This window comes from Mustela erminea, chromosome 12 (assembly GCF_009829155.1).
Source record: "Mustela erminea isolate mMusErm1 chromosome 12, mMusErm1.Pri, whole genome shotgun sequence".
NCBI classification, from domain to species: Eukaryota; Metazoa; Chordata; class Mammalia; order Carnivora; family Mustelidae; genus Mustela; species Mustela erminea.
In genome coordinates, this window is record NC_045625.1 from 22242611 (window position 1) to 22265602 (window position 22992).

General features: G+C 38.2%; 1 protein-coding gene across 5 annotated transcripts in view; it reads left to right on the top strand.

Moving 5' to 3' along the window:
* The window catches only part of SVEP1 (sushi, von Willebrand factor type A, EGF and pentraxin domain containing 1), a 180227-nt gene that overhangs the window by 60192 nt on the left and 97043 nt on the right, over positions 1–22992 (top strand). For all 5 annotated transcript variants that reach the window (XM_032308801.1, XM_032308803.1, XM_032308802.1 and 2 more), the window contains 7 exons: positions 4725–4904; positions 11359–11556; positions 13724–13842; positions 16108–16237; positions 19781–19888; positions 20821–20952; positions 21740–21934. In XM_032308801.1, coding sequence (XP_032164692.1) covers positions 4725–4904; positions 11359–11556; positions 13724–13842; positions 16108–16237; positions 19781–19888; positions 20821–20952; positions 21740–21934 — 1062 coding nt within the window. The remainder of the gene's footprint in view (positions 1–4724; positions 4905–11358; positions 11557–13723; positions 13843–16107; positions 16238–19780; positions 19889–20820; positions 20953–21739; positions 21935–22992) is intronic.

Sequence of the window (22992 nt, forward strand, 5' to 3'; positions counted from 1 at the left end):
GAAAGATCAGTGTAAGATATAAAGACTTTTATAAATTTCATGTTGCATTGTTAAAGTCTTATAGTGTTGAAAATAATAGGCTTGAGTCTTATTCCTCCTCTGTATTCATCATAAAGCATTTATACTTTTTAAAATTTTATCTGAATTATACACTTACTTCTAAACTTGTAAGGATTTTTTTATGGTTTCCTAATGATGACTCACTAAACCACAACATCATAGAAAATTAAATTTTGTAATAGAATTTTCCCTGAGAAAATGCTCCAAACAACAATGAGAATACTACATTTAACATCAGATTTATTTTATTTTCAGTATAGATACTATTGCAATTTGGAGATTGGCAGGAACTGCTTACCTGGGGGGAAAAATCCAATTAGCCTTTAAAATGAGAACCAGAGCAGTTCTCACATTGTTTACTTCTTACTAGACTGATTTCTTGAAAGAGTAAATTGCTATTTTCTAAAAAGACCAAACAAATATTTAAGGATTGCTTTAACATGGATGTACATCAAGAAACATTTAGTGCGAATTTTTCAGCTTGTTGAAATAAAAAAAAAATTAACTGAAACTAATAAATAAGCATGTTTCTATTAAAAACATTCTTGGTTAAAAAGGAATATAATATATTATATATTAAGATGTTTAAGCACTAAATAGGAATTCTTGCATATGCTTTGTTTCCCAGAGGAGCAATGAAAGTTTATTAAAACCAGCATTTGAGAAACAATATAATTTGTATGTGCATGAAACACCAACTCTAATTTACTGTCAGTACTCTTGAGAGATGTTGCAAATCCATTTCGTCTTGAGTTGGAAAGCCGGAGTGATTTTGGCAGCTTATTACATCTAAAAGTAGTTGTTTAATATGGTTTTCCGGATCCTATATATTTTGATCATAGGAATTTATCTGTTCACCTTTTTAATCCACCTGTCACTTGGGATTCTGCCACATATGGTGGACACACTTAATAAAAGTCAAAATATGGAAGGCAAATCACTTCTGTGAACCTGATACGCTCAACAGTGATTTTACTTACATAATGGACACATTCAATAAAAATCTAGATGTGGAAGGCAAAATACATCTACTCATCTGTCATCAGTAGTTGACTTTGGTCCAAGTCATCCCAGGGATGGAAAGGCTAAGGCTTATGGTTTAATCTTTAATTTGAGTCTTGAATTTTCTCTAAGAATAATCAATCCTAAATATGTATATTTAATGCACCCAATATTTATGCTCTGCTGACTAATATCATTTGAATGGGTTCCTTCAGAATAGATCCTGCCAGACAGTGACTTCAGCAGAATATGCACTGAACAATTTTCCTAACTTCCTTTCCTCTTATTATAAAGTTAAGCTTTCATCATAAATATATTCTTGATATGAAAAATTCACAAATACAGAAATGTAGAAGAAAAAATATCATACCCAGAGTCCCCCCAGATTCTTGAGTCCCAAATTATTTTGTTCAAAAATATCTAACAAACCATAAGTGATTCTTAATCTCACAAAACAAACTGAGGGTTGCTGGGGGGAGGGGGGTTGGGAGAAAGGGGGTGGGGTTGTGGACATTGGGGAGGGTGTGTGCTTTGGTGAGTGCTGTGAAGTGTGTAAACCTGGCAATTCACAGACCTGTACCCCTGGGGATAAAAATATATTATATGTTTATAAAAAATTAAAAATATATCTAGAAATTGCCATGTTTTCTTCTGGCCTTTAGTGTTACATAAGTATTATTGTTGATAATAGAACTTTGTTCTTTTGCAGAGGGTGTGTGTGTGTGTGTGTGTGTGTGTGTGTGTGTGTGTGTGTGTTTGCTATGCCTGATGCTTATAGGATTAAATCTGTGAGCAAATGAGCATATGTGAACATCCTTTCACATATCCAACAGGAATGTACTCTCTTTTCCTCTCCGTATCTCTGTTTATGACAGGGATGTACATACCATCTGACTGGAAGGATAAATCTCCACGGGGCTCTGCAGCCTCCCTCCCACAGCCCTTTCTGCCCTTTTCCCCGGTTCCTCCTTTACCTTCCCTCCCCATTTTTCAGCTTCCCCTCCCTTCTCTGCACTGTCCTTCCCACTACTCTTTTCCCTTTTCTCCGCTCCCCTCCTCCTCTTCTACCTACCTTCCCTTTGCCTTGTCTTCCCTTTCTCCTCCTCTTTGCTTATTCTCCCACTTCCTTTCTCCTTTGCCCTTTCCATACTTCCTCCAATTGGAAATCCCAAACAGAGAGAGTTTAAACTAGAACTGGAGGAAAAGGGGCGTAGAAAGAGTAACTCTCTAGAGATAATTTTGTCCACAGAACGTGTGAAAGATTGGAGATCCCAGGAGGGTGTAGAAATGGATGGAGTTGAAGTCCTTCAGGAGTGACCCAAGAAGAGAGGAGGTTGTTGTCAGAGAGTGGGTTGCTTAGGCTGATGATAGCAAGGCCTAGGGGATAAGGCAATGGAAGGGAGGCTGAGGTAGAGTGAAGGATATGTTTATTGGGAGAGAGGAGGTAACGAATAGAACGCCCGGAATGATCTTCTACATAGAATGTATGAAATCGCCAATGTGTGTGTGTATGTGTGCGTGAGAGAGAAAGAGACAGAGAGAAACAGAGAAAGAAAGAGAGAGAATAAATCTTTAAAGAAGAAGAAGCGGCCCAGAGGTCAGCAGGGAATTGGGGGGAAAGAAAAGATGTTGAGTATTTAATATGACATTTTGTGGGAACTGAAGTGTTTTAGAAGGAAAAGAGGAAGGGAGAGGCAAAATTCTGGGAAGTCCCAAGGAGCAAAGAGGACACTTCTCTCACCTGCAGGCCTTGGTATAGAGACAGTGAGATTTTGATTAGAATAAGAATGTGAAAGAAAAGTTGGCAAGTGAAGGTTAGGATAGGAGAGGATTTGTTGAAGACCGATCATGTATTCCAGAGGGCAGGTGCAAGAGTGTGTGAATTTGATTTGGATTAGAACTACATGGGGGTGACCCTGGTAGATGAGGGATAACTTTGGAGCCTTGGGCATCCTAAGAGAGTGTCAGAAACAGGAGTATAGGATGTCATAGTGTTAATTGAGAGGGACCTTAAGACACATTATGGGATTTGGATGGGCTGGGCAGTGAGGATGATCTTGCTGGGAGAGCTTAGAGCACAGATGCTGCTTGGGGACCTGCAGAGGCAGACAGTCCGAGTGTCCTCTTGGACCTTCTGTGATGTAGTATTGAGGATAAGGAGTTAGAATTAGCAGTATTAGGAAAATGCATGTTTCTCTAGACACCCTCTGGCACTTCGACTGATGGGGATGAGGCTGACTGAGGCACGGGGAGCATTTCCAGGATCAAGAGTTTAGTAAATATGCCTGGCTGCTCTCTCATGGTGGTTTTAAAGCTGATAGATAAAGGAATCGTGTCCCCAGTGGTACCCGCTCACTTCTCAGACCAGGGAAATATGATCCTAGGCCACAAGCTGTACCTCTGAGCAGGGTTGGAGCACATACAAATCACATGAGCCGACAGAGGGGAGAGATCTTTTCCTAGGAAATTAGCAAAGGAAAAATGATTGGCTACTGGGCACAGGAAATTAGGATTTATGTACAGCTACTGGTATCAAAGATCCAAGTATACCGTCCTAAACCAATTAAGAGTTTATTTTTCTCTCATCTAAAAGTAGAAGAGAAGCAGGTAATCCTAATACCTGCTTCTAATGTGATAGCTCCATTGTCATCAGAGACCTAGGCTTCTTTATTTTTTTGCTCTACCATCTTTGGGCATGATAGTTATCCTATAGGAGTATTCTCTACTTACACTGTAATATGCTAAGGTACTATTATCCCTCATGTCCATAGTTTAGGACTAAGAAGGAAGAGGAGGGGAAGGCAAAAAGCACTCTCAAGTGAGAGTCTCCATTCAAAACTTTTCCATATATACCACCCAACTTCAGTTCACAGCTCATTGCCTATCATTTGTTGCAATGGCGGTGGGCAATTGTTACCTTTTAGCTGTGTGTATTCTATGCTGAATAAAACTGGGAAGAATGTTACTGGGTAAGCAGCTAGCTGTCTTTGCCACAGCAGCAGAAATGCAAAAATAAAACAATCTTAATGCATTAAGTCAAAATTTAGCATCATGAGCTAGGATTTGCAGTCAGTGTCTTGGGAGAAAGGGATGATAAAGCTAAAAGGTCCAGAGTTATGATCAGAGAGTAGGATACTCTATTTTAAGATTGCAGAGGGTGGGCAGCTTTGTGGAGGTTGGGACCATTAAGAGGTCCAGGATATACCCATATGTGCATGAGACCTGAGAATGGTTTAATCATGAACCTGAATCCCTGTCCTGGAACAGACTCCTTGTAGCCTTTGGATTCATTCATACAATCCTTCTTGGATTATAGCCTGGAAAATCACAGCCAAGGCCTAGCCAAGGTTGCAGAGACCTCCCATTGTCAGCCACCTCCAATCTACAGGTGTCAGCATCCATCTAGGACCAGATTCCTTAGATAGCTTAAGTGTCCCACCTGTGGGCAGGGGCCAACCACAGTGATTTTGCTTGGGCAGAGGATCTGGTAAAAACACATGCTTTTAATGGTCCCACGCTAGCTTAAAACCTAATGGTGCATTATTTACTATTTGCCATCTTAAGAAAAGGCATGTTCTTGCTTTCAGTGTGTAGGCATTATTAAACTTACTATTTTGTGTTTATTTAGTAAAATGTGACCTAGTTGTTTTCATTTTATATAGTACGAACATGCCCTCATCTCCGCCAGCCCAAACATGGCCGCATCAGCTGTTCCACTGGGGAAATGTCCTACAAGACAGTGTGTCTGGTTACCTGTGATGAAGGGTACACACTAGAAGGAAGTGCTAAGCTTACGTGCCAAGTGAACGCCCAGTGGGATGGCCTAGAACCCCGGTGTGTGGGTAAGTCCTTGAAGGCATGGTACCTCTGGTGATTTATTTCTCTGGCTCTAGGATTTTCCTCTTTTCTGTGAAAACCTGGAACTAAAATTGATTCCTAATGAATATAATGGCTACACCTCCATATACACAGGTGCACAAAGACACAGGTACGTAAACAAATACACCGTTTTATTCCTCTCCACTGGTAAAAAGACTTCTACACCAGATTCCCCTTTTCCAAGTCACTGAAGTTTACAGCTTCAAATAGTGATTTTTTTAAAAAACTGGGGCCAATTTGGATGGATTTTGTAAATAGCAAATGCTGTGTGATCCCATGCTTTGCTAAATACCAGTTACTTTCACCTTGTTGATGAAAGGACATTATGAACCAGTGAGTCTTGGCATAGACCATAACATTCTGTTTCATCGGAAGGTTTTTTGCCTTGTCCTTCATGATGAGGCATGACATCTCACTACTGAAATTGGGTCCAGAATGAATAAATTCAGGAGCTTTTCCAGTCTGCTGCTCCTTATACACTGTACATACAAATAACAGTGGTAATAATAATGATGATGATGAGAGGGTCACTGCCATTTAGTGAATCCTTATTGTATGTCACATACAGGATACCTAGGAGTGTGGCAGGTGTATAATTAAATTGATGTAGAAGTGTTGGAGTTCAGGGCCTACAGCCAAGAAAGAATTCTTAAGAAGTCTTCAGTGCTACAAGGTGGTTTTATCAAAGCACGGGGATAAGACCCATGGGCAGAAAGAGCTGTGCTGGGGTTCTGAGGGGTGACTGATCATGTACTCTGAATTTGGGAGGGGGTTAGGGAAAGCACAAGTCTCCCAGGTATTTTGGAAACAAGGTTTCTAGGAATCTGATGGGACTAGCTATTGTTAGGAAAGGTGATTTATTACTGTTTAATAAAAACTCAGTCATGGGACCCTTCAGATGTGTTTCGGGGGCTGTATGCTTAGAGGATGATTGCTAACATATCTTGGGGGTAGAGATAAAGGGAGTTTCCAAAGGAACTTTTATATATTAAAGTAGACTCACAGGATCCTGGGGTTCAGGCTAAGAATGTCTTTTGCCCTTAGCAAAGTATCAATGCCAGAGCAGCTGAGTTCCTAAAGGAATGTTAACACTCCTAATACTGCGCCTTTCAAGGACTTGTCAGTAGGATGTAGGCAGTGAGGAAATTTAATTTTTCCTTTTGCCTTTGTTTCCCAAATCAAAGTAACCAACTTCTTAAAAAAGGAAAAAGAAGATCTGTACATAGGAAATGAGATATGCCAAGACCCAAGATGGGAAACTAGATATTAATTTATAGTATCAGTTTCATTTCATATCAGTATCATTTAGAATGTCACTTTCTTCCAAATTAATTTACAGGTTTGTTCTAGTATTATCTGGTATTGGATCCATGGTTGATAATAGAGGAAGGTATTGCCAGGAAGGCCGTTGAGCTTCCAGGGTCTGGGGGAATTCGTTTAACAGTCCAAGAACTGATCCTCACTGTGCAAGCTCAGAGAAACTTACCATACTGGGAAGAGATTAATCTCTCCTGGATAGGAGAATGAAATTTACTATGAAACAAAAATTCAATTCATTAGCAATGACATACCTACTGGTACCAATACTCTAAGACTTAGGCCCAACAAACACGGTATTTCCCTGTAGGCCAATCTACAAGAACACGCAAATCAGGAACACATTTATTTTGGATAAGACCAAAACAAAGGGAGTTTGCTTCTTCAAATATTCCACAGAATTAAGTAAGGGTGCTGGATCTATCACTATAGAAAAGGTGGCTTTTACAATGGGACAGTAAATCTCAATAAACCTCTTTAGTTGGGATGTTGTCTCCTTAGGCTAGATTTTCTATGTAAATACAAATGTTTACTCCTGAGAATCACCTCTTTCCCTGGTTCCATGACTGTCCACCTTCTCTCTGAGGGACCCAGTCTTTCACTAACAATGTAATGCCTCTAATAAGGTGTTCCTGTTCTCAGTTCTTAAGATTGTTGTGCACATCTCTCTAATGATTTAAAACATATGCACATCTCGGTGGATTTTTGTAACTATCAAAGAAAATTGCATCTCTCTTTACATTTTATTGGGGAACAACTTACTGTAAACTCCAAATTCTGACAACCACCGTAATTACTGTGAAAATTCTGATTTTAAAAAATTGATAGAAGAATAGACAGGTACAAAAGAGAAGAATTTTGAACATGAAGTGAAATGAGAGAGAACTTATTCTCTCTGTCATAAGACAGACTGTGAACCCACAGTACTTAAAAAATAGGACATGATTTGTACAAGGATGCACAGAACAATGGAGCTATACATGACTAAATATGGTGCAGAAATGAACGTTTGTTTTTAGAAGAGTATAACACTCAGTAAAGGAAATTCCAGAAATCAATGGGGGAAAAGCTTATGTAAAAATTAATTTTGACTCCACTACATACATACAAAAAAATCACTAAATGAAGTTGATTAATTAAATCAGGCAAATTAAGGAGTGAAATATAAGAAAAGATGTGGAATTTTATGCAGGAGAACTTTCGAGAATAAAAAGACAATCCGAGTTTTTAATGGAGAAGAATTTCCTAAGAATAAAAGAAAAGAAAAACAGATTTGGATACATAAAGATTTAGATTTCTGTACTTCAGGTGAATTCTTTACATTATCAAAAGGCAACCAGCAAAAAAGAAAGGTTATTTGAAACACAAGTAACAGTGTCAATGTTATTAATGATTGTCTTAGCATTTTCTAAAGTATGGAACCAGACAAAAACACTGAAGCATAAAGACTTCAATAGAAAAAGAAATAAAGGAAATTAATTCAATGGACAAATGAGAAGTTAAAAACGCAATTTTTAAAAAGATAAAAAACAAAATTGAGAAACTCCCAACACCAGTTCTGAGACATGGGTTAAATTATACACTGATGTAGTTTTGTAGTTATAAATCCTTTCATTTTAAACAGGGAGATTGAAACTAAACATTAAATTCAAAAGTTAGGAAAAAATGACTGCAATGGAATTTGAAAGAAATACATACTAATAATTAAGGAAAATGAACTACAAAGGGAGATGGGATGCCATAGAATGGGTAAGAGGGAAATCTTTGAATGAAGAGATACTTGTTTTTAATTTTTTAGAAGATTTTATTTAGAGAGCACACATGCAGGAGGCAAGAATAGAGGGAGGGGGAGAGAGAATCTCAGGCTTCACGCTGATCGTGGAGCCTGATGTGGGGCTTGATCTCACAACCTTATGATCATGACCTGAGCCAGAACCAGGAGTTGGAACGGACAGGGCTAGCCAGGCACTCCTACCATAATAGATTTTAAAATATAAATAAGAAAAATGCGAAAACAGAATTATTCTAAGAAGCTATAACAAAGTATATAGAGGCCCTTGATTTTTCAAAGAATAATAAAACACTGTACATAAATTGGTTCACATAAATTAAAAATCTGTGATATGTATGATTTTCTATGAAAATAAAGTTTTTTAAACGAGTCAGGAAGAAAGTAGAAATGACAGTGTATAATTACTTATAAAAAGTGGAAAATGTTATCTGAGCATTAATTACTCCAAATATGACTGAGGGATCAATGAAACTCTTTTTAACTTTTCAGAAACAGTAACTCTATACTATATAACTTGGCCCAAATAATGGAAAGCTAAATCATTTATATTATCAAACTACTACAAGTTGCCAACTTGATAGCTATTACCAAAAAACAGATAATAAACTATGACAGCAAATATACTACCAAAAGAATGGCCTGTCAAAACAGCAGTTTAACCTAGGTCTGCAGAAGGGCTTAAAATTAGATATAATCAATCAACATAATAAGTTGTTTCATTGTAACAAATAGGAAAAATTCACATGGTTACTTAGCAGAAGATAAAAATGCCATTCATCATCATTTAAAACACATTTTCAATAAAATTCTGAGAAGCTCATATTGATAAGTGACATAATAAAAAAGATGTGCTTATTAAACCTGCAACCACTTATGGAAACAATATAAGGCAGACTTACTAAATCTGGGAAAAGAAAAGCGTGCCCAGAATCATCCATATTGTGTAGTATTGTTCTCAAAGCTGGAGCACTTGTAATAAATCATAAGATTAGAGCTTTGGGGATTTAAAATCATCATCTTTGATAGATTACATGTCTACCCCAAAATGGAATGAATCTACTAAGAGAGCTGAGAGTTCCCAAATGTCGTAAGAATACCAGATAAAGAACTTTTCCATATACAATGATAAATAGAATATATAGAGAAAAATCACATTCAGAAAACCTATGGAAAATATAAAATATGTAACAATAACCTCAAACAGCAGTGTCTAGAAATGGTGTTATACAAATTATAGAATGTTAGAGACAGAGAGAACACTAATATTTTTATAAAATTTTATCGAAATGTAAGTACTCTGTAGATATATCTATAGGTAAAGTACAATCTCATTTAATACCTTAAAAGAGATTTTTTTTTTTGCTCCTCTTTTCAAAGTAGGTAGTGATTCTAGAGCTTATCTGAAAGAATATGTACACAAAAAATCACAAAAACAAGATCAAAAGGGAAGAGTAATATAGGATAGTAAAGAGAAAGTAGCTCTATGGGGTTTTAAAATATATACTAAAACTAAAAAAATGAAGAATTTGCCAGTACTGCTGTATAGATGTAGACAACTGAATAGGTCCCAAAGCTTATGAGTCTCATGTATTACTGGGGAAGCATTACAGGTCAGTTGAGAAAAAAGATTTATTCAATTTGTAATATGGAAAAATTGGCTAGCTCCTTGGGAAAAACAAATGAAACAAAATGAAATTCTTGTGTGTCTTTAATTCACACCAGACACTGAAATGAATTCTTTGTAGATTTTAAAATATAAAATTAAAAATTAAAAATTAGAGAGTATAGTTAAAATATGTGAATGTTAACCAATTTCAGAACTTAAGTATAAAAGAGGTAGAAATAAAATCAGTGGATTAGACTATATAAAAATTAAAGAATATTTATCCAAAATAACATAAACAATAAAAAAGAGCATATTAACAGGAAAAAAAATCGTCAACGACTATCAAAGCTAAAATGATAATTTTCTTAATTTACAAAGAACCATCCCTAAATAAGGGATATTGAGACCCACAGGGTCATTACGTTTGAACCACAAATTTGGCTCTGATTTTCCTCTTTATTGCAGCGCAACCGAAAGTCTGGGCAGTCGTTTGGCACGTATTGTGCAAAAATAAACAAACAACCAATTTTTCAGAAAGAATTGCTTTTGCCGGGGCAGGAGTTTGAAAGAAATTTCGGGGGGGCGGCGTGGTGGTGAAATGTTTTGGAGCACACAGAGTCTGCCACATACCTACAGGGTGACCTCAAGGATGTTGACTGTGGGTAACTTTCCCATAGTTGTGCCTCAACACTCTTGTTTATAAGCAAGAATGATAACGGTACCCCTCAGTGCGTAGGATTGAGTGAGTCAATACACGTAAAGCACTTGGAAGAATGCCTGGCATAGTACATACTGAATAAATGTTAGCAGTTATTATATCGGAAATACAGATTAAAGATGCTAGGAGTGCTGCCAGTAGAATCAGTACAAAACAAACAAATGTGCACATGGGTGGGGACACACACACACACACACACACACACTTACACATCCCACAGTAAGTCTTAGTCTTGAGTTTCCATTCTACTTGCATTCTGCCTCCTTCATTTTTTCCAAAGATAACATAAAGGGTCAGAGCCCCAGAATGACATAGTGATTTGGGGGAGGGAATGAAAAATTTTCTTATAATGTGCTCAGTAAAAGATGGAACCAAAAGAACTCATAAAATGGAGACAGGTTGCTGACTATACTGGTTAATCCATGAAAGAGGGACTCTAATTTACTATTTTAGTTTATTTATTTTTAAAGATTTTATCTATTTATTTGAGAGAGAGAATGAGACACAAAGAGAGAGACAGAGAGTGCATGAGGAGGGGAGGGGCAGAGGGAGAGGGAGAAAGCAGGCTTCCTGCTGAGCTGGGAGAGGGGATGTTGCACTTGACCTCAGGACCCTGGGATCATGACCTGCGCCAAAGGCAGACACTTAACTGACTGAGCCACCCAGGCGCCCTAATTTACTATTTTGTACTTTAGAGCGATAAATGTTCTACACACGGAAAGAAGGTGCTCCAAGCCAGTGATAAAAATCACAGTTGGCGTTAATTAAAATACCAGTTAGAAGTTTTTCAATGTATTGCTACACTGACAAAATAACATGAGATAACCAAAGATATATAGTTTAGCATTATTTGTAATGTATCATATGTTCAGTGTTATAAACAGATACCATTTAATGACGTATGTCATCTCCTAGGCAGCATAATTTTATTTTTCTTGAAATTGGTGGGAATGCAAATAACGTTCTTTCATTTCCTTACAACAGAGCGCCACTGCCCCACCTTTCAGAAGCCCAGAGGGGTCATCATCTCCCCCCACAGCTGTGGCAAGCAGCCTGCCAGACCTGGGACGGTCTGTCAACTCAGTTGCCGCCGAGGATTCATTTTATCAGGCGTCAGAGAAGAAGTGAGATGCACCACCTCTGGGAAGTGGAACGTCAAAGTTCAGACAGCTGTGTGTAAAGGTAGGCCCCCCTGTGTTGGTCAGGTTGAAAACGAGATTCCTATATAAAGGCATGTTCGTACAGGGTGGGCCTGTCCCTCTTTGCAGCTTTTGCTGCAAATCCAAGATAAAGTGGTAGGAGTTATCCTAATACACTCTATGAAGGTTTCTGTTTCAAAATGATGGATTTACAAAATCCAATTCTAATAGGCCAGGCAATGACAGAAGAAGTAGAATATAAGGATAATGTTAAAGCTGGAAATCAGGTAAGTTGTCCATCAGGAGATGAAAATCTCTGAGGAATTTCTGGTCCATATAAAGCCCATAGGACTGAGTCCATTTAAAAAGAAGCAAGTTATCAGTGCTTTGTTTTTGTTTTTTTTAAAGACTGGGGGAGAGGGAAAATCCTCAACTTGATCCGACAACCCTGAGATCATGACCCAAGCCGAAACCAAGAGTCAGACATTTAACCAACTGAGGCACCCAGGCACCCCATTCCCCTGGAAAACCTGCATCCCCTAACTTTCACAGGAGGCCGTTGCCATCTTACTTGCAGCCAGAACAGACTGCTGTGAAAAGGGGGGTGTCGAGAACAAAAACGAGTTTTCAGAAGTAAAAACATCAAAAATATCTCTAAGAGAAGGGTAAACAAAATGGAACAGATGTCGTTGCAAACACTATTAGTGATTTGAAGAACCAAACTGAGAGTTCCCTCAGAATGGAGAAATAATAAACAAAGAACCCAAATATCCCAAGTGATCAAATCAAAAAGATGGAAGTTAAGAAATACCAAGGATAGGAAAAAGCCCCGATGTACATTTAACAAAGAGTTCCAGAAGGAGAGAGGGAAGCGGACAGAGGAGTACTGTCTTACTAGTAGAAGGAGGTTTCTCTGAGCTGAACTCGAAACATGGGATCAGCCATAGCCCCTGACCATTAGACAGGCATAGTTTCATGACTGGCAAAATTTCTGAGGTCCAGAGTTTAACAAGAAAATCTTAACTCAGTTTCACAGAGAAAAAAGGGAAACTGCGTGAAAGAAACAAGAGGCAGACTTACATGATACTTCTCATTTACAACTCTAAATGCCAGAAGGAAATAGAGCCATGTCCAAAGAATACAGAAAAAAAATAGAAACTTTAAGTTCCAAATCCAGTTAAACTATTATTCAAGTGTGAATAAAAACTCAACTACTTTTTTAGATTTTTAGAGTCAATATGGTAACTCAGATTTGTGGGGGAAAAGTGTCTAGGTGTCAACCCCTCCAAAAAAAAGAAAATATAAGTTGTATAAAGTTTTCAAAAACAAGATATGAGACTCAGATTATATCAACTAGGATATATCCAGCTGCAAGTTATCGTAGACCTAATTTAACATAACTTAAAATAAAGAACTTCTATGTTATATATAAGAACTTATCTCTACAGTGACCGATGTGGATATGTTTAACGTTACCACCTCTGTCTAACTCCACATCTGTATTACAGAGTTTCTTGCTGCAGAAAATATCATTGGCTTCCATTTGTTTGTTGTTTTGACAGTGCATTTTAGCACTGCCAATTAATTCTACTTGACAGTCTTGTTTTCAAGTGTAGTTCCTTCCGGCCACAGTTAACATTTTTTTTTTTTTTCTGTTTCTTCATTCCATTCAAAAATCTTTACCAAGCTTCCAGTGTACTATTTAACACAATGGGACAACAACTATCCTAGCCTTCAACAAATGCGAATTCTGCTGGGGGGTGAAATTCAATTTCAAAATGGCATGTTGAGTTTTATGGTCAGGAAGGACAGAGGGCTGTGGGAGCCTGTGGAGGGAGCGCTTCCCGAGGAGCTAGTGTCTAAGCTGAGAAAGCACAAGGAGTTATCTAGGTCAAGAAGGGCGAAGGCATTGACTCAGGCACAAAGGCACAGGTGCAAGAAAGACCAGGGAATTGGTATGGGAATGAGAGTATCCAGCCTGGAGAGTGATTTCTGGTTGGGGACCATAAGAGATGAAGCTAAGAGGTCAACAGGTACCAGGTCAGGAAGGGTCTCATAAGCCACGCTGAAGGCCGCCGCATATTCCAAACTAACCTGGAACTGGGCTGGAAACAATGAGTCACAGAGTATTCACATATTTTTACCTCTTTCTTAAATGACTTAGAATTACCCAGCAATCGATTCACTGATTTGTGCATTTTCTGAGTCAGATGTGGAGGCTCCTCAAATCAGCTGTCCTAAGGACATAGAGGCCAAGACTCAGGAACAGCAAGACTCTGCCAATATCACCTGGCAAATCCCAACAAGTAAAGACAACTCTGGGGAAAAGGTAATGTTTGTGTGAACATTTGCATCCTTTTTGAATGGATTTTAAATGCACTGCAAATATGTGAGATATCAAAGATTTACTACTACACTAATGACCATTCTCTCTATATATACTGTACTCATAAATATTAATGCCTCATTGGCTGGAGGAATGATCGGCCTTGAGTTTTTAACTAGAAATCTCAGATAAGAATCTCTAAAATGGAAACTTTGTACTCCATGGATTTGTTGTATTATGTATCCATTAAGATTACCTGACTAAGAATTCTTTGCCCCTTACCTAGGCTCTGCTGAACTTTTAAGAAAAAAAAAAGATGTGGAAACAATATGAATTCCTCTTTATGAATGTATCTTTTAAAATATGAGCCCTAAATGATTGTATATTGGCCAACGTGAAGGAGAGATCAGTTCTTAATTCAGCTTTCTCTAACACAGAATACAGCATTTCAGTATTGTATATAGCTTGAGATAATTATCCATTAGATGTTAAAAAAGGAATTCATTTAGGACTTAACACTGTTAGTATTCACATACACAAAGATGCTTTTATGGTATATTGTTTTCACAACTGTGTGTAAACATGTATAATTTGTGCCAGCCAGGCTATACTGGTATGAGGGGAGGTCACAGCACACACACAAACACTGTTGTAATCATTGTGCTGAATATACTTAGAATCAAGGTAACTTTAAAAAAAAATAACTATAGTCACCATGCTGCACATTACATTTCCAAGATTTTTTTATTTTATAAATGGAAGTTCGTAACTTGTGACCCCCTTTACCCCACTTCATACCCCCTCCCCCATCCCTTCCTCTGACAGCCACCACCTCTTCTCTGTATCTAGGGATGTGATTTTTTGTTTTCTTAGATTCTGTGTTAAATGAAATCACATGATATTTTTCTTTAGGTAACTGAAGACAAGGTAACTTTTAAATCTGAATTTTTGAAGTGCATATGTCCAGGTGATGGTTATTAAGGAGGGCACTGGATTGTGATGAGCACTGGGTGTTGTGAGTAACTGATGAATCGTTGACCACTACATCAGAAACTAATGATGTGCTCTCTGCTGGCTAACTGAACATAATTAAAAAAATAAATAACAGCACAAGTGTGACTTCTAGGACTAAATGTACTGTAGGTGATGTCTGTCATGTGTGGTTTCTACTTTACATTAAGAGGCCTGTGAAAATACGCATTATTGTTGCCTTCATCATAATCAACAAGCACTAAGAGGAATACAGTACCATATTTCAGGGTCTAATGAGAGTTCACGCTAGATGTTCCCCCGTGTGTTGAAATATTTTTAAAAGTACAATAGAAAAGACAAACACATTTGACTATAAAAGTATCTTTAAATTTTTATTTTTAAAAATACCCAAATTAAAAGATAAATAGCAAATTTGAGAAAAATGCTTCAGACTTGTCAAAGGTTAGAATATTCATTACCTAACACATTAATATAAATGTATTTCTATCACATAATTTTCAAACTGCCTAAGAAGGCAAATGTGTAATTCAAAAAGGAAAGAATATATCTATATCTTGCAAACATATGAGAATGTAGTCTTAGTCAGAGGCATTAAGAAATTGTGAACTAAAACAGTGACCTGGTGTCATATTTTTGAGTTAACCAAGAAGTAATGGTATTTAATACAGGGCAGAGAACTTAGAGTGGGAACTTTAGCAGTGACACTGTCAGATACTGACAAATGGGAATGCAAATTTTTACCATGTTTTGGGAAAGAAATTTTGTATTATCTATTAATAAATTGTTAGTGACTTTGAGGCTAGTAATTATGTCCTAGAAATGTGTTACAGAGACATAATTTAAAAATTTTAGAATTACCTGTACAAAACTGTTCATCCCAGTTTATTATAGGAAAATTTGGGATCAGTTTTAATGTCCTTCAGTAGATTTTTTTAAATTAGCATCTACATATTCTATAGAAAATTTTGGAGACATTTAAGAGTCTTCTTAAGTTCTAAAGACTATGTAACAGTGGTAAAGAATGTTTTAAGATACTGTATTTTAAAAAACGAGGAATAACATTTCATACATATGCCAGCTATATAAACTGTATAAATAGAATAATAGTTGGAAAGAAACACACCAAAGGGCTGTGCCCAATTTTTTTTTCTATTTGCTATATGTATGAAATACTGTATCATTGTTTAAACTTCACTTTTCCTAATAATATTTAAGTTAAAAAATGTATCATTGCTGTTAACTTTAACTTTCAAAATATTTATTTATCTCTAAAAGGTATCAATCCATGTTCATCCAGCTTTCACCCCACCTTACCTTTTCCCAATTGGAGATGTTGCCATCACATATTCAGCAGTTGATCTCTCTGGCAACCAAGCCAGCTGCACTTTCCATGTCAAGGTTATTGGTAAGCGCTGAAATTATTTGGGTGGGTTCGTGAGAATAATCTGAAGGGCTTTGCTGCTCCTTTATCTTTGACAGTTCCCTACCACTGATTCTCCCTATGGGCCTTGAAACCTACTCAAGCCACTCCCTCTTTGAAACCTACATACCCTTTACATATCCCTATCTCTCTCTGATTTCTTCCAATATGGGCCTTTTGAAAAGTTCCCAGGTGTTGTCATTTGTTTTGTTTCAAGGGCCATGTATTCTCAAAGTCACTCAATATGTCTGGCTCTTGTCCCCTCCACTCATAAACTGCTGTCATCAGGGTACCCAATGGTCTCTAGAATTACTCCTACTACACACTTTCTAGTTCTCACTTCGCACAATCTTTCCTTAGATTAAACATTTTGTTTAAAGATTTTTCTTTTATTTATTTGAAAGAGAGTGTGTATGAGTGAGAGCATGAGCAGGGGGAGGGTTACAGGGAGAGGGAGAAGCAGGCTTCCCACTGAGCAGGAAGCCCCATGTGGGGCTCCATCCCAGGACCCTGAGATCATGACCTGAGCTGAAGGCAGATGCTTAACCGACTGAGCCACCCAGGCACCCCTAGATTTTACATTTTTAACCACACTCTCCTTATTAAAACTGTCTCCTTCCCTAGCTTATCCGACACCAGTCTTTTCTTGATTCGCCAACCCATTGTTCTCATTTCTCCTTGTTCTCTCTTTCCTACTGGCTTCTCTTCCTCAGGCCAGCTTTCAACGGTGACTCATCTCCAGTGTTCCAGCCTAGTCCTCTTCTCTTTCTCTTTCTGTAGTTTTCCTACTGATTCTGTTAACTGACCGCCATCAGATTTCTATCTCAATCTCTTTTCTGAAGTTCAAACGAATGTATAGAACTGCCTACTGAGCTTTCCCTGTAGACGTCCTAGAGGCATTTCAGACTCACCCAGACCTAGAATGTTTCTCAGCTCAGAAAGGGGCCCAGCCAAACACCTCCCTCTAGAAATCTGGAAGTCATCCTTGACTCCTTTCCTTCCGTCACCAACATTCTATGAGTTATCAAGCTCTGCTGGTTTGATCTACTTATTGTCTCTGAAATCTGTCCCAGCCTCTTCATCCCTACAACCACTGCTGTAGGTCAGTCCTTTTTGGGGGGTGGGGACATGCACTGATTTGTAGTTCGTCTTTGTGTTTTCAGTCAATCGAGCAGATATACAGTGGACAGCAGACACCCATCACCAAGATGTAATGCATGGAAAGACAGGACACGTAGCAGTCTGTAGTGGTCAAGAGCACAGACTTGGAGCCCATGCTGAGTCTGCTCACCCACTTAAAGGCAGTGTGACCAGTAGTTTCTCTGTGCCTCTGATTCCTTATCCAAAAATAGAATGAATAAATATAATTACATCATAGGGTTATTATGAGGTTTTTAATTACTTAAAATTCATAAACCACTTGAGCTGGTGCCTGACACACATTAAGCTCTAGGAAACATATTGACTTTTCCTATATTCATCTCATGTTTTTTAATATGCTTGTTTAAAAATTCAACACATTAAATTCATAATATTTCAAGAATTTTGCATAACTTCTTAAAATAACTAATGCATATCAGACTGTCTCCTTATCTTAGAAATTATAGGTTTGGGTAAAAGTCAATAAAAAGAGATCCAAGTAAAAATCAGCCTCATTCATTTCATAGTGCTTGGTTTTTTGTTTTTTTTTTATTATTGCTTGTTCAGTGTTGTTTTAAACATGAACTTGACCAGTCATATGAAAAATACACTGGATTTGTTTTCTGTGATACTGCGATTTTAGACATGGAACCGTGGTTCAAGCATTTGCCAAGTTTTAATTTTTCACAATGAAGAGTCAGCACGATGAAATGTGAAACGTGTACTCAAGTGTCTAGCTAGACACTGGATTTTCAAATTATGAGAGAGAGATGAAAGGGGGAAGAAGAGGAAGCAGGGGAAGGTGAGAGAAAGGGAGACAAGGAGAGAAGGGGCAGAGAGAGACAGAGACAGAAAAAGACAGAAAATATTCCAAAGCCTGTATTTGCTTGTTTCCTCGGATGACAGGGTGTGGGTCTCTTACTGATAAATGAGAGGAAGCAGGAATGCTTTTGCTTAGCATTCCAGGAATGCGGCCTCACTTGCTTTGAAACGGGCTTTCTTTCCCCTTTGGAGACAGTGCCTCCACTAGTACCTCCTGTCCTTTTGACAGTAATTAACTGAGTCTTCCTGCTCTCTTACGCCTGCAATTCAACTTTATAATGTTTGTCTAGGGACACCTGGGTGACTCAGTCGGTTCAACATCTGCCTTCAGCTAGATCAGGATCCCAGGTCCTAGGATGGAGTCCCACATCAGGCCCCTTGCTCAGCGGGGAGCCCGCATCTCCTTCTGACTGCTGCTTCCCCTGCTTGTGCTCTCTCCCTCTCTCTCTCCCTGAAAAATAAGTAAATAAAATCTTTGAAAAAATAAAATGTTTACCTAGGATCAGATAAGTTTAAGAAAATCTTGGAAATACCTGTTTGTAATTTCTTTTGGGAAAACCGTAAACACTGCGGGATTTGTCAGTTCAACTCTGAATTGACTCGATTCGGCACCCTTCAAGTGCACAGACCTCCAATGAGCATTTCTTCACATTTTTCTTTATTTAGCAACTTTTTCACTGCCATGCTCTGCAGTGAAAACCTAACTGCAAGAGAGACTTCGTCATGGGTCGGCAGCGTTTACAGTCTAGAAAATCAGTAGGCACTGCACTAATGAAATGACAAGCAGGAAAAGAGAAAAGACTTAGCATAAAACAGAAATCTACATATTCTCACAGATACAGCTCATTTAATTTCCAAATATATGTTCTTGTCTATCACCGGTAGAAATACCCTGGTCTTAATGCCCATGGTTGCAGTTTTTTAGCGTAATGACCTCAGATGAGTCCCTTAAATTAGCCTGTCCTGAGATTTGGTCATCTCACTCCTGCTTTTCTGGGAAGGTTCTCTTCATTTCCTGGTCCATTGGCTTCACTACTCTGGGTGGCATGCCCACCACATCCACAACTGTCTTAAAAAACAAAACAAACAAAAAAAACTTTTGTTTTAAAGATTTATTTATTTATTGGCGGGGGGAGGGCAGAGATAGTGAGCGATCGGGAGAGAGAATGTCAAGCAGACTCCATGCTGAGTGTGGAGCCCTATTAAGGGCTTGATCTGACAACCCGGTGATCATGACCTGAGCCAAAACCAAGAGCCAGACGCTCAACCAACAGAGTCACCCAGATACCCCCAGAATTGCCTTGTACACGGCCATGCTCAGAGTGATTTTAGGACCCTAGTATTTCTTCTTCAGCAGGCAGAGGACCAAATAAATAACAAGAGTCAGGTCTTTCTTTTGCCTGGAGACCAGGGTTACCACAAATCTCATTGTCAAAGGGGGCTCCAGGGCCAGCGAACAAGGTCAAGGTTCTCTGCTAGCACAAGTAGACGTCAGTTCTCTTGTGCCCACTGCGTCACTTTTGAATACCAGTTGTAACTTCTTTCTCTGCTCTCCTGTTTTTTTAGATGTAGAACCACCTAGCATAGACTGGTGCAGATCCCCACCTCCGATGCAGGTCTCAGAGAAGGAGTACCCTGCGGTGTGGGATGAGCCTCAGTTCTCAGACAACTCAGGTGCGGACGCCGAGATTTTGTGGTCAGCGTGGTTAACACTGAATTGTATTTCATTTTTAAAAGCTTTTAAAAAGGTTAAAAGAAATGAAAAGCAAATTACTCCTTGTTTAAGTGGAATGAATAATCATATAAGGTAATGTGTTTTAATGCTAGGATAACTATATATAATTTAATATTACTCATCTTACCTGCCCCTGGGATTTCCCTTCATAATGCACATTTATTAAACCTATACTAGTTGTTGTACTTGAAGATTTCTGATAAGTTCTCTATGTTTACATCGTCCTGAAGGCATGAACTGTGCACTTCAGTAATGTTGTTAGTACACTTCTCTGTAGTCTTCTTCATTTCTCCAAGATTTGTCCCCTAAAGTCAGAAAGGTTCGTAGGAAAGTAGAAAAAAAGTGAGGAAACACATTTGAAGTTCATGTTAAAGGTCTCACTAAAACACAGTAAGTGACAATTAAAATGCAAATTAAATAAATTTCTTAGTTAAATTTCCAATATTGGTGAGTGGGGGGAAGGGATAAACGGGTGACAGGCACTAAGGAGGGCGCTTGATGTCACAAGCACCAGGTGTCATATACAGCTGACGAATCACTAAATTCTACCCCTGAAACTAATAATGTGTTACCTAAATTGAATTTAAATAAAGAATTAAAAAATTTTCCAGTATCCCAGTAGACTGATCTACTCAGGGAAAACCATTTATTTAGCAAGAATGCCGATGAGGTTTTTGAATCTAATGTTTCTGTGTTACACTATAAACATTGCATCTTTTATTTTTCTACTAGTAACCAAATCAACATAAATTGAATGCTTAGGTGGTTTGTATAAAGAGAAAGTAAAAATTCAAATACGGGAACTGATGAAGTGACCGCAGACCAGTCACCCCCAGACTGGGTCCCTCCTTTCCTCTTCTTTCCTCTCTAGGGGCCGTGTTGCTCATCACCAGGAGCCATTCACCCGGAGACCTTTTCCCTCATGGGGAGACTGTAGTGCGATATACAGCCACTGACCCCTCGGGCAATAACAGAAGCTGTGACATCCACATTGTCATAAAAGGTATTCTTTTCATGGGGCGCCTGGGTGGCTCAGTGGGTTGAGCCTCTGCCTTTGGCTCAGGTCATGGTCTCAGGGTCCTGGGATTGAGCCCTGCATCGGGCTCTTTGCTCGACGGGGGGCCTACTTCCCCCTCTCTCTCTGCCTGCCTCTCTGCCTACTTGTATCTCTCTGTGTCAAATAAATAAGATCTTTAAAAAACAAAAACCTCCAGAAAGCTGGTCGCCATTCGCTATATGTAATTGCTGTATTTAGTGAGAGAAAATGGACTGTGTGCTATAGATTCGTAAGGTTAGAATACAGACAGATCTTACTTGCATTTCCTATTGTCATTGCCTCACTTCATGATGCATAGAAATATTTTCTTCAAGGGTGGTCTTTAACATTTCATTAACATTTTCACTGAAAGTACAAAACGTTACTGTCATAATTCTGTTTTGAATAGCTGAGGAGACAGACTCTGCAAATGTACTTACTACATAATGCTATCTAGTTTTCACTTTCACTATAGGAAGGCCACAAATAACAACTCCAAGTCAGAAGTAACTTAGCATTTATAAAATATGCACAGCCTCTAGTCACACATAGGCACAGCTTTTCAACTGTGCCTGCCTAAGAACCAAGAGGCATGTGTGGTCATGTTCTCACACTAAGGGTTTATGGCGAAAGTTCTTCTAGGAATGCTGGTGGACAGGAGGAGTCCTTTTCCAAAATTCAGCTTAGACTCATAGAATTTAATTCATATTGTTTAAACCACTGTGTAGAAATAGTACAATTTTTTTTAATGCAGCTTCTCCCTGTGAAGTTCCATTTACACCTGTAAATGGGGATTTTATATGTACTCAAGATAGTGCTGGAGTTAACTGCACATTAAGTTGCTCGGAGGGCTATGATTTCACAGAAGGGTCTACTGAGAAGTATTACTGTGCTTACGAAGATGGAATTTGGAAGCCACCGTATTCCACTGAGTGGCCAGACTGTGCTAGTAAGTTTTAATTTCTTTCTGGACTCCTTTCATGTGTGTGTGTGTATGTGTGTTTGGGTGTGTGTATGTTTCGGGGTATTTAAGAGGAAAACCTCCTTACTATGGGGATTGGGTTTGATGAATGAAAAATGGTGCTATGAAGGGCACCTGGCTGACTCAGTTAGTAGAGCAAGCATGCAACTCTTGATCTTGGGGTCATGAGTTTGAGCTATACTGGGCGTAGAGCTTACTTGAAAAAAATAATAGTGTCGTGAACTTGAAATGTTTGTGAATAAGAGAAATGCTCAGCCCTTGATTTAAAAAGTTAGCCCCTCAGAGTCTCATTTTTGATTGGTACAGGACAAGATTCTGTTTAAGGCAAACCCATCTTGGCCCAATCTTTGTTATTTGCCAGAAATAGAAATGTCAGCATGTTATTCTTGATCTATAAACTTGAACTTACAGTCTCATAGTCTGTAGAAGAGCTTATATTTAATTAAAGTAAGATCTATTATATATGATAGAGAAAGATCAGTCACAATCTCTGCAGGTCTGATTTATATTTAGAGCTATTCCATAATCTTAAATATATGTATAATTATAAAAATAGCCAGTGTCTTTGTCTAGTGTAAATAAATACTCTTTGGAATGGATCCTTGATTCATTACTATAGTTGGAGTTTAAATGCCAGTGTCCTGAAAAGAGAATAAAGCCCAATTACTTGAGCTACTTTTTCCCACAAATTTGGGTAGTAATTAAAAGTTCTGCAATATCACTCATCTCCATCACAGATTTAGACAGTAGGATTTTCATCCTGATGCTACTAGGAATCATTGTCTCAGAATATTATGGGACAGCTTGCTGTGTCTAACCATGCAAGTCTCTGATCTAAGGGGGAATTCTCTGTGGGAATTACACTTTCAAGGATTATGATTATCCATCATAGTTAGAAAATTTTTAATGTATTTTGGTTAAAAATATAATAGAAATATACATGATACAAAATTATATAGATATAAAAGATATCTTTGACCCAGACAGGATTTTTCAGAAATTCCCAAAAATATAATTTAAAAAAT